The 11,793-nt window shown below is 44.2% G+C and overlaps 1 protein-coding gene across 1 annotated transcript in view; it reads left to right on the top strand.

Annotated features, from left to right (window-relative positions):
• The first annotated feature begins 809 nt into the window (after nucleotides 1-809).
• The window catches only part of MRPL3 (mitochondrial ribosomal protein L3), a 291,539-nt gene continuing 280,555 nt past the window's right edge, over nucleotides 810-11,793 (top strand). The window contains exon 1 of the mRNA XM_085630663.1: nucleotides 810-1,046. Coding sequence (XP_085486789.1) covers nucleotides 964-1,046 — 83 coding nt within the window. The 5' untranslated portion in view covers nucleotides 810-963. The remainder of the gene's footprint in view (nucleotides 1,047-11,793) is intronic.

The raw sequence follows: 11,793 nt of genomic DNA, 5'->3' as shown, positions 1-11,793 counted from the left end.
GGTCCTAAAATGTTCTGAATCTGTACACACTAACACATTAGCAAGGGCATTCTCCCTTCTACAACATTAGCGTTTCAGCCATTGTAAACACTATATAAATACTTATAACTTTCCATATGGCATCCCATACCAGCATTGGCAAAGCCAATAGGACTCGCCTATGCAAGATCTATTGGGTTTAGTCCCATTGGCTTTGTCAATGTGTTTTAGCCATATTATACAGCTTCAATGCAGCATAGAAAGAGAATTTTTTTTTTAAGCGCTATAACGCGAACAACGCTGACTTTTTTTATTTTTACATTGCTTTCAACCATTTGCAACTCAGCTAAAAAACATAAGCAAAACCAATAAATATCACACAGCCATGACATATTGGCTTTGCAAACGCTTGTTTTAATGTGTGAGAGAATCTATGTTTTACATACGGCAAATCGAGAACAATTTGGAAAATTTGTATTTTATTTCAGCTATTTTTGTGCACTCTTTATAATTTGTCAATCTTACATTTCAGAAGTACATGAACAACACAGCCGAAACGTCCGTTTGTTGAAAATAAAAATATAATAATAATTGGCAAAAAACTTTCCAATAGAAGCTGACAATTACAAAAACCATCAACAAAACACCATAGTATTCGAAAAGTCGTGGAAGAATTCGTGCAAAAATGAAAAGTTAAACAAGGGACAAGAAAGTTTTAAATACGTCAAAAGGAAGCCATTGACAGTAAGAGCTCTTCAAAGATGGCCGACCTTATCGACATGAAAATATAGTACTTTAGTTCCGTCTTTCACCACAGCCTAAGATTACAGAACCTGAGTTCCGGAACCTTGGAGAGACAGAGGGGAAATATTAGCGCGACGGACAGGAAGTGAAAGGTGACATTAGCAGGCATGGTCCGAGGCTCTGAGTGCTGTGCAGCAGAAAGTCCTATGTGAACAGTAAAACAGTGGAGCGGGTCTGAACATGGCATGTGCGAGGAGCTGCCGGTTGCTGGCGGGTCTAGGGGCTCAGCTGATGGGAAGGAGCGGCTTATCTGCTGTACAGAGGTGAGTGTAACCAGGATATGCATCCGAGTGACACAAACTGCACTTGGACCAGGTAACCCTCTAGAGCACTAATGACAGCATGTCGGTATATATCCGAGGAAGCGGGCGTTACAGACTTATTCGAAGCAGTCGAACTAGCACAATAAATTAATGGAAAGCGCAAGCGCTCTACCCTCGCACTCCCTTCTGCCATTGCATGCCTAGGCGCAGTGTCCTAAACTAAGGGCTCCGCTCTGGTAACTCGCACCCAACACCAAAATGCTTTCCACATTGGCGTCGAAGTGCTTTATGGCGAGTAGCACTAGCACGCTACCCGTGAGCTCAAAGTTACTGAGCCTAGTACATTACTTTTTGGGGTTAGTCTTAAATTCTCATTCCATGCATTTATGCCAGTTTCATTGTGGTACATTATTGACACAATTGTGATCATTAGAGACGGTTATGTGAGAAGCAATTGTTTGCTTGAATTAATAGGATAGTTATGGTTTCTTAAAGAGCTTAAGACGGATAGGCATGAGATTTGGAGACACTTGTATACAAAAGAGGCAGTGAAAAGGAAGAAGTGAACAGTGGTGCACCTTTAAAAAAAAAAGTATGGAAGTCAGTAACAATAATAGATTATCAATAGAGTGTCAATTTTGATGCAGGGTTTTAAGGAATTTAGCAGGTGGAGAATTTCTGCATGCAATTTCTGTATATAAACCTGTTGAAAATAAACACTTTTAAATTCTGTTTCTAAGAAATGTAGCATGCACAATCTTTCTAGGGGTCGTTAAGAGGTGACACAGGTAAGTGAAAAGGTAACCCAGTGCTTGTTGAGACCGCTTTACTGACAAGCAGTGTAACAAATACGCACGTTCTGTTACCTGTAATTACAATGGGAACACCCCAGAGAGACCTGTTTATTTATATACCTACAACAGCGTAATATTTAATACTGTAAAGAATCGTTACGGTTAATGCAGATCATATACACATAGATAAACTATACATACCACATAAAATATGTTAGGTAAACACCCATCAACTTAAAAATATAACGCAGCAATAGATAAACCCATTGTAGCAATCATTATTATAGCCAGTCTATGTTTGGGACTCATTCAATACCTGGTTCAGAAGCTATTGCTCACTGCGCCCATCTGAAAAGCACCCCCACAGAACACACAACATGTCCAGCAGAATGGATGTGTCCAAGGCCACCTTCCAGCATGTACCTTGCCTCATTTTCAGTACACTTACGAGACATCGCTCACAATGTAGTGTGCTACTTGTTCACAAATGTGCTTTGGTGCCTCGTTGAGCGTATGAAGCTGTATGTAAGTGAAACATCCATCCATTACACTGGAGCAAATGGGAGACATCCTAGTCTGTATTTTGGAGGAGCTATCTCATGACATCTGCAGTGGGCACACCGCAGGTCACAAGCCTGAATCCTGGCATACAAAGTTCTATCTTGCATCCATCCTTTTCCATGAAACTATGTGGTCCATAAAGCAAGGACTTTGTTATGTTCGGGATGGGACATCCCACAATATGCGTTTGTCGATGGGGGGCTGGGGGGGTTAACAGATGGACACCTCCACTGTCGGAAAACAATGGTTGCTGCGGGAACATTAGGGCAGAGTTCTTCAATCTGTGGGGCGTGCCCCCCTAGGGGGGCGCGACACCATCTCAGGGGGGGCACGCACTCCAACTAAGATTTTACCTTTTTTGGACCTTCACTGTCCCGAGGCCTTGCAAGTCTTCACCCATTTCAAATGGGAATTCTTTATTGGCGAGCTCCGGTAACAGAGGGTTGGAGGGGGGAGGCAGGGGAAATAGATGAGGCACAACTTGCGCTTTTGTCCTGTAAAGAGCTAACAGTTAACCTTCCCAGGAGGGGGTTAATTAGTAGAGCTGAAATACTTGGGCTGCAGTGGGAGGCAGTGTCTCCTCCGCTAAAAGCAAAAGCAAATCCTTCGCATTCGATTTCATGTCAGAGGAGACTTCTTGCCTCCCACTGCAGCTGAATGACTGTCTGTTCCTTTCTTTCAGTTTTAGGAGAGGAGACATCCTGCCTCCCACTGCAGCTGAAGCATTTCAGCTCTACAAGTTTAACCCAGTCCTGGGAGGGTTAGCTCTTAGCAGAAAGGAGACAAAGTTTCTTTTAAATGTACACAGGCAGGTGCCACAACCCCACAGGGCTTCAAGTTACCTACAGAAAAATGCATGCCAGCCATGTGTTTTTTAAACAGCCTGCAAATTGCTGGTCTTGACACTAAATATGCTTATAAATAAATAAGTATATAAATATAGACATTTGAAATGTGACTTTTCTGTCTTTGTTCCATTTTATTATCAGTCATGGACAATTCAGGCGGCTATAGAACACAATTAAATGTGCTACTATTTATATTTGCTGTTCAAAGTATGCACAAACAAGTGTTGACAATACAGCTTGAGGTGACTTTTTATTTTTTGTACTGCATGGGACATCAAAATAATGAGCTGGCAACCCTAATCATAAAACTGAAAGTTTGTTGCAAGATCAGCACATTTATTTCCTCCACCCTGATCCCTGGTAATGCCATAATAGCAATAGTTCAACATATCTGAAACCCTACGCTGCCGTCAATCACCTGCTGAGTTACTTCAAGTGTCCGGGAATGCACCATGCATTCAGACAACTTATTCCTCATTCTCACCCTTCACTTTCATGCTCACCCTGCACTCACAGCGATCACAATACACTCACACTGATCACTCCTCACCCTGAACTCAGTAATCATTCTGCACTCACAATGCACTTGTGCTGTTCACCCTGAAGTCACACAGGCACACTACTCACCCTGCACTCATGCAACACTTCACTCACATGTCCCCCTTACTGCTCAATGTGCAAACTCACTCAAATAAGACCATCACTAACCATACATTCATTTGTCCCACTCTGCACTTACATCCACACCCAAATTCATATGGTCACCTCACTCACCCTGCACTCACATGGGCACTCCTGCCACCCACACAGCGCAGAGGTTTAATGTGCCTGCTACAAAGAACGTGTACCATGCAGATCAAAGAACTGAGTGTGGGTAAACTATGAGTAGCGCTATAAAAAATGAAATGTTTGCCAGAAAGGTGCTATAGCGAGATGGGGTGCATTGTTGGTGAGTGGTAGTGAGGGAATTCATAGAGAAGGAGGAAATGAGGGAGGGGGCGCCAAAACAGACCTTTGCACTGTGTGCGACCAGTGCTAGGGCCAGCCCTGGATGGGAGTGTTAGTCCCCACCACTGAATTTCGGGTCTAGTTGCGCCCCTGTACACAAGTATGAGCATGTCGTGCCCCATCAAGGTTTTCATCCTAAATTACAAAAGGAAAAATTTACATGCACTGCAATCCAGCCTTTCAGGGGGTTCCTTGATAGAGGCAGCTCTGTTTTTGCCCTGATGGCCTGGAATAATTCCTAAACAGATTCTTGTAAATACTGTTTTGTTTCATTTCTTTTTAATGTGATTGATGTGAGAGAGTCTATTGCTATTTGCAGAGAGAGGTTTTTGTTTCATGCAACAACCATAAAGTTTATTTTAGATCAAAACAGGTCCTCACATATGAGAAATTGGAGGATATCCCAGATATTATTCGTTGTAAAATTAGTGGGCTGCTGCTTTGTTACAACAGTGAAAACACACATCACTATCTCTGAATATTAGATGTAAACACTTTTAGAATTTCGACCATAGCGCCTGTGCACCGTCAGTAGCCTGGCTAAAGAGGGTATGGCAGAGCTGAAAGTGAATCATTTAATCTCAAAGCTGTTCTGAACAGGAGCCCCCAAAATAGTACTGGCCCAGGGCACCCAAACTCCTTAACATGTCCCTACCACCACAAAGTCTGTCAGACGATATTGCTCTGAAGTAAAATAGGCAACATCATTAATTTATTATCAGTTCTATTTTTTTTAAACATAAGCCAGACGTGTCCTAAACACCCACTGCTTCAGGTAAGCATCTTATCGTACCACTAAGGAATTCTCAATTAGGTGTTCTTTCAGCGCCCTCTCTGTGGACTTTCACCTTTCTCTTCAGATCTATAACTGGTTGGTGGGCAATTATCCCATTATAATGCCGTCTAAAACATTTGTTAATGGTTTCTAGAGAAGAATTGTTTCTCATGTACCAACTCTGAGCTAGGGAGTGCTCGAAAAATCTGATAACACAGTCTCCCTTACAGTCACTGTTTTGGCTGAAAATGTCTGCAGAGTATTCCGCTTTGAGAGAAACTGCTATCAAAACTCTCTTCCCTTTCAGCTCGTCCTATTTATGTGAGATTGGGTTCTCAGCACTTGCGGTATTAAAGACTAAGTACCGTTCAAGACTGGATATGGAGCACAACCTGTGGATGGCAGTAGCAAATATCCATCCAGAGATTGACAGTCTATGTGGATAAAAACCGGCACACCCGTCACATTTATGTTGGTGGTGTTATTATTAATCTATGTCCTGTATAAAACAAAGCATCCTAGTAAAAAGAATTTGCGCACATTTTATCTTGGAAAATTGTGTTTTGAGCTGTGTAATAAGCCTCTGTCATTCCTCCACACCCATTCATAAACCTGCAGTTTACTAAACACTCTTGTTATTTGCCGGATATGGCCCGTGATATGCGTGTGGCAGTCGATTATGTAGTGTACCAGATTCCAGAAATTTCTGTCAGGTGGTGGGGGGACCCAACATCTAAAAAAAAATTCTACTGGGGGGGCTTAACCTACAAACGTTTGAAGACCTCTGCATTAGGGGATAGGTAATAAGCGGGCATGGGGGTTCTACCAAGTGGCCAGTTCGAGTTACACCTTATCACTGTGTCAGTATTCATTCCCCAGCCGTGAGGCCTAGGACTCACAAGGTGCTCACCACAATCTAACAGACTTGTTGGCGCATTATTCTGCAAAATTAACGTTTTGCGATCATAATGATATAGCTTTTGTGGGCTAAAAAAAAGGTGGTATTACGGAGTGAGACCCAATAAGCGGATTTGTTGGGTTCAATGTTTCAATTACAGAAGAGAAGTAAAGCACTGGGTATCTTCACTATTTGTTTTATAGCTGTAGAGTTTTTGTGACTCACTACATGCTGCTGCATAGATGCCACAGATCTCTTGGGGTAGGCGGAGCAATGTATTTTACAGACTTCAGAGAAATAACAGGTGGTCTAGAAATGTCATCTTATGCGTTCATGTATTTGTACAATTAAATGCTTTGGTATATAAGAAAATATTACAAATTGTGGTTTACTAAAGATCTTGGAGCGAGTTCAATGAAGTGATCGGAGAATAGTTTTTTGTATGTGGCCGACGATTCTTATTTTCAGACTAAGAGTAGCTTGACCATGTACATTTGTTCGCCCTATGGATTATATGGCCATGAATTTCAAAAGCATAACAAATTGTTTTAGGAGGGGAAAGCTGTCTATAGGGTGTTTTTGTTCTAATGTGAAATTGTCTTTTCCTTGTGCAATTGTCCTTCAGGAATTCATTTCCAGATCACTGATATCTACAGATTTAGAGGAGATGAAACGTTCTTTTAATTAGAAAATGTAGATGGTACCAAAAGGCTGAACGTGCATCCTATATTAAGATGTTGTGTATCAAACAAATGGTGAGTTAAATTGAGAGGTTGGAGAAAGAGAGGTGGGGTTGGGAGTTGAGGTAGTGAGATAGAGAAATGAGGTAGAGCTAGTGGTTAGGTGGAGGGTGGTGAGGTAAAGAGGGCAGAGAGAGAGGTAAAGAAAGGTGAGGAATAGAAAGATGAAGAGAGCAAGCTAATTATGACAGAGATGTGAAATAGATTGAAGAACTGAGATGGAAACGGAACACCAAGGATTGGTACGGGAATGTCCCCTGCATGATATACAATTGTGTCCCCTGTATGCCTGAATTCCATACTTGTTATCCTTATTTTGTGTCATGCCACACCCTAATCCTGTTTGTGCATATTGACCTAGACCCAGTCTTGACAGCAGTAGGTTCTGAACTGGGAGGGGGTTCACCCTCAAAGTGACTGGGGACTACTCTCCCAGTCGCAGGTTTCATGCTTGGAGTGTGGTGGTGGCAGCTTACCGTGTTAGCGAACTGTGCTAATAGGCTTATACCCTTGAGACATGAATGCACGTTTGCAGGCCCATTTATCTAAAGTTCTAATGCTGGCAATAAACCTGGAATCCTGAATACAATATCCCGTGCATTGTAAGTGTGCATGTGCTAGACTTGATAATGTGCCATGTACGAGTGAGCTAGGCCTCGGTGTTCCATTTTAGAAGCCCACAGCCTGGACCAAGGTACAAGAGACAGAGCATTTGTGTATTGCAGGCATCTCTTAGATGGGAGCGGGGAACACCAGATGCTGTGGTGAGAAAAGGCGAGACCGACTTTGTTTAGAAGTGCCAGGCCCTTCTTGATGCATTGGATTGGACATGACTCTGACTGCTGCTGACCTTGGGTACATGGCAGGGGTACAGAGTGACACCCGCAGTATCATTTCTTAGGGTAAAGAGTCCTTAGAAGGGGCACAACTTCTTGTCTCCCTTATTTCTGTGAGGAGAGGTGGTAAATACCTAGGTTCAGCCTGCTCTCACCTCATTGTACTTTTGTGGTGGGCACTCCACTTGTAGGCTGTCTTGCTGGGCATAGCATCCTTGCAGATAGAGGCTTAGCCTAGAAGGTGACCTGACAAGGGTGCATATTGGGAACAAATTCAAACAGGTTCCAAGGAAACCGTCCTGAAATACAAATCCTCTGTGTGCGAACCTGGTATAAAGATGGGACCTCAATACCCATATTTGCTTGTTGTGGTCTCCTCCACCGAGGACGGGGTAATCCACATATTACTCAATGACTACTATGCAGCCAAAGGCTGGTGCCGTGCGGGCAACTAACACCCCAGAGGTGAGGGTACACCGATTGGCGTCCATTCAGAAGGAGGAATTACTGGACTGTTCTGGGTGCCAATATATCCTTCATCTGAGCAAAGAAAGAAAGTGCTAACCCTACAGGAGTAACAAATCATGGATGGATTGCTGTTCTTGACCCTGGTGTAGGTTTATTCTCACTGAGACTGCATTTACAGTGGGAAAGTGGCCAGAGCCCTAAGGCCACTAAAAGAGAATCCGCAAAACCCTGGTGTTTTTCTATGGGAAGTGTGGACCTCCTAGGTAGGGAAAACCCACATGGGGGGGGGGGGGTTCTTCACCACCTGGGCATGGAACATCCCCGTGTACCCGCCCTGCCTTTTGCCTACCACTTGCTCCATCCCTCAGGTTTTACTCTCCGGGTGTCCTAGTGGTAGCAAATGGCCCCCTTAGCATTGGCTACTGGTTTAGAAATGCCAACCTGAGCACAACAGCAAATGCGCAATCACTGGCCTGCAATGGGAGGCTTGATACATGTTTGAAAGACTGTTCTGGTGGGTGGCACAATAAGTACTGTGTCCCACCATTAGCCAGTGCAGTACCTGCCCTAGGTATATGGTGTACCTTTTAACATGGCACCACACCTAAACCAATCAAGTAAGCACCACTTCCTAGCATATGTAGGAAGGGCCCGTGCGCTTTCACATTGCATTACTGTGGGAAAGCGCCCAGAGTCCTAAGGCCATAAAAAGAGAAGTAGCGAAAACCGGGTGGAGAAAAAGCAAAAAGTTTTAGGGAAATAACCTAAGAAGGGACATGTCTAACATGGCCCATGTCACCCCACATGTGGACTGTGTTGACCTCTGGCATTGCAAAGTGTGACGTTGGGTCAGAAAATGTCCTGAAGATATAAGTGACCCATGAGGTTTGCTCTGTTGCCTCTTGAAGATTCAAGGTTATCAACCACAAGGCACTGTGTGCTGAAGATAGCACCTGGCTTTCGCTGTGTTGAAGAATTGTCATCTACTAGTGTTTTGCTGTTGCTCTTAAAAAGGTGTGGCAAGTACTTGTTAGAATATCGGAGTGAGCCGCTCCATGCGTGAAGTTCCCACTGGAGTGCAGGAGGGAGACGCGATCTGCAGCCCATTGCCTACCCCCTAAAAGAGCTCCTTTGACAGTAGCCTTTGTTCCTGCTGCAACCCATCAAGCAGTGCACTGCATAGCCAGCTGCCGCGTTGCTCCGATGAGTGCTGAATGGTTAATGGAGGCTTCCTCGTGCTAATGTGATCCTGCTGCCGTGGGAGCACTGAATGTGTCCCTGAGATGCTGCTATGAACTTGGTGAGAGACTGAACAGGCCTCGGCCCGAGAGACTCCATGCTAATGCAAACCCAGGGAGAGCATGAGCTGCATCCTTAGACTTATTTCAAATGCTGAACCTGGAAAGGGGGATCCCAGTGGAAAGGGGGCACCCACTAAAGATAGGTGGAGGCCCAGATGGCAGAGGCCTCTAGGGCGCAAAGACAAGCACCAATGAATTGGGTATTCATGCATTATTGTGTAGTGAAATTCTATGTTTTCTGTGTAATAAAGTACTTGATTTTTCTATGATAGAGAAAGACTGGGCTGGACATTGCTCTTATTGTGCTGTTGGGGGCATGGTCTTGATTATTGAGCCAGGGTAACCCGTACATCAACTGCCATCGCTACTACTGAAATTCAGTTATGGAAAATGTTGTACTTGGGCCTAGTTTACAGACCCATAGTAGAGTAGGCTGTATTTAAAAATTTAACAAACTGTATTTACTGTCACTATCATTTCACCCTGCACTCACTGTTTTTAAACTGCACATTTCCCCGGTCCACCGCCGATTCTTTGGTTTTTGTGGAGGGAATCTTACGTGCAAACAGGAAGAGATTGCTACTTCCGGCAGACCCAGTAAGTCAGCTTACTCTTCCCCCTTCATAATCAGGATGTCACTCGCTTCGCGCAGTGGACGCACGTAGCGGGCGTGTCGCCGGCGCGCCAAAGGCATGTCCGTCTGCGCCCGACCGGGAACAGGGGCCATGACCCCTGGCCCAAATCCAACAGACAGACTGATGTTCACATCCTGCCAATTACTGGCTCACCGCCCCCCAGTTCACCGAGACTGTACCCTAATCCAAACAGACGGCAGGGTGGGGAAATGTCTCTGTTGTGGCTTTTCTGTTGACACTATGTTATGTTAATTAATTTATAGAGCACAACGGTTACCCTGAGGTGTCCTGGCGCTGTTACCAAATCCTAATAGCTAAAATACCAAGGAGTCGGGTTGTGAGGTAAGCGGGTTTAATGGATAAATAACCAGGTTTTTAATGCCCTTCTAAAGGACAGCAAGTCTGGCAGATTTCTGAGCTACACAGAGACTAGTAACTATTCCCTCGAGCAAAACAAACAAAACCTGTCCAGTGGCCCCAACTGCCAAAGATTTTACCTTTCTAAACACTAACTGCCGCTCACTCCCAAAGCACAAAGCTGACATTTTCGATCAACTGACCAACGAGCAACCTGACGCGCTGTTTCTAACGGAGAACTGGCTGCATGAGAGCGCGGGCCCTGATTTTGCCGCAGCTCTGCCATCGAACTACACTATATTTAGGAAAGGCCGAGGTCCCAAAATTGGAGGGGGTATAGCCATCATATTCAAAAGATTTTCAGTGCAAATTCGAACCCCTAGCCTTCACAAATTGCGATACAGCACTTTTCAAATTGGCCCTAACTTTACTTTTTCGGGTTTATTAGTTTACTGTCCTCCCGGACCTACAGCTTCCTGGGCGGCTTCTTTTCCTAGCCTTATAACCTCTCTGCTCATGAGCTCAGCATATTTCTCAATTCTGGGCGACCTAAACATACACCTGGACGACCTAACTAATCCAACCTGCATGAATCTTGTCTCTGATTTAGCTGCCATGAACATTAATCTTCTTAACACTGACCCTACACACAAGGCAAGTCACTTACTGGACCCCATTTTTTCCATTTTTTCCTGCATCTGCTGCTCTCCTGCACTACCATCCTGCTGGTCTGACCATTTTTTAACTAAGTTCAATTTAAACCCACTGATCAATCTTAAGACCTCCTTTCCCTCCATACGGGTACTTAAAAGGGACTGGAAAGACCTCAACCTGACTGCCTTAAACCACCTCTTATGCTCCAATATACCCATCACTGACTTAAGGGTATATGTGCTCTCTGATACCGTACACAAATGGCTTTTGAATGTCATAGACACCTGTCCTCCACTTTCAAATAAAAAGATCGGCAATCATCGTCCGCCTGCGCCATGGTATACTGACACTCTTAAAAAAGAGAAAGCCAAATGTAAAGTGCTAGAACGGAAATGGAGAAGAGACTACGCTCCTGAATCTAAAAATATATACAAAAAGGCCAAAAAACAGTACCATAATCTTTGTAACTCAGCCCGCACTACGTTCATCTCTACAACCATCTCTGATGCTTTGCACTGCTCAAAAACACTTTTTGGCATAGTCAAGCAGCTGGCCGGCTCAGACCTTAGCGAGACCCCCCCCCCTCTCATTTAAAGTCAATGTGAGGATCTCGCTCTCTTCTTTGTTCAGAAAGTAGGAAAAATGTACTTGGACATTGCGGTCAATTACTGCGGCAGCCCCTCTCAGTCACAGCCTAAACTCTCCCCCCCCAGCTCACACCTTCTCTACACATGGCTAACAATACACCCCCTGACCAAGTCAGAGCGCATGATACTCCACCAAATGTTCTGGACTCGTGGCCCCTTCTCAACAAAGACTCTTTTAAAGTTCTCTTAGACAGTGTGAAATCCAGCTCACCTAATGACCCTATG

Source organism: Triturus cristatus, chromosome 10, assembly GCF_964204655.1.
Source record: "Triturus cristatus chromosome 10, aTriCri1.1, whole genome shotgun sequence".
NCBI lineage: Eukaryota > Metazoa > Chordata > Amphibia > Caudata > Salamandridae > Triturus > Triturus cristatus.
The sequence above is the reverse complement of the archived record's forward strand: the minus strand, read 5'-3'. Positions and strand labels throughout refer to the sequence as shown.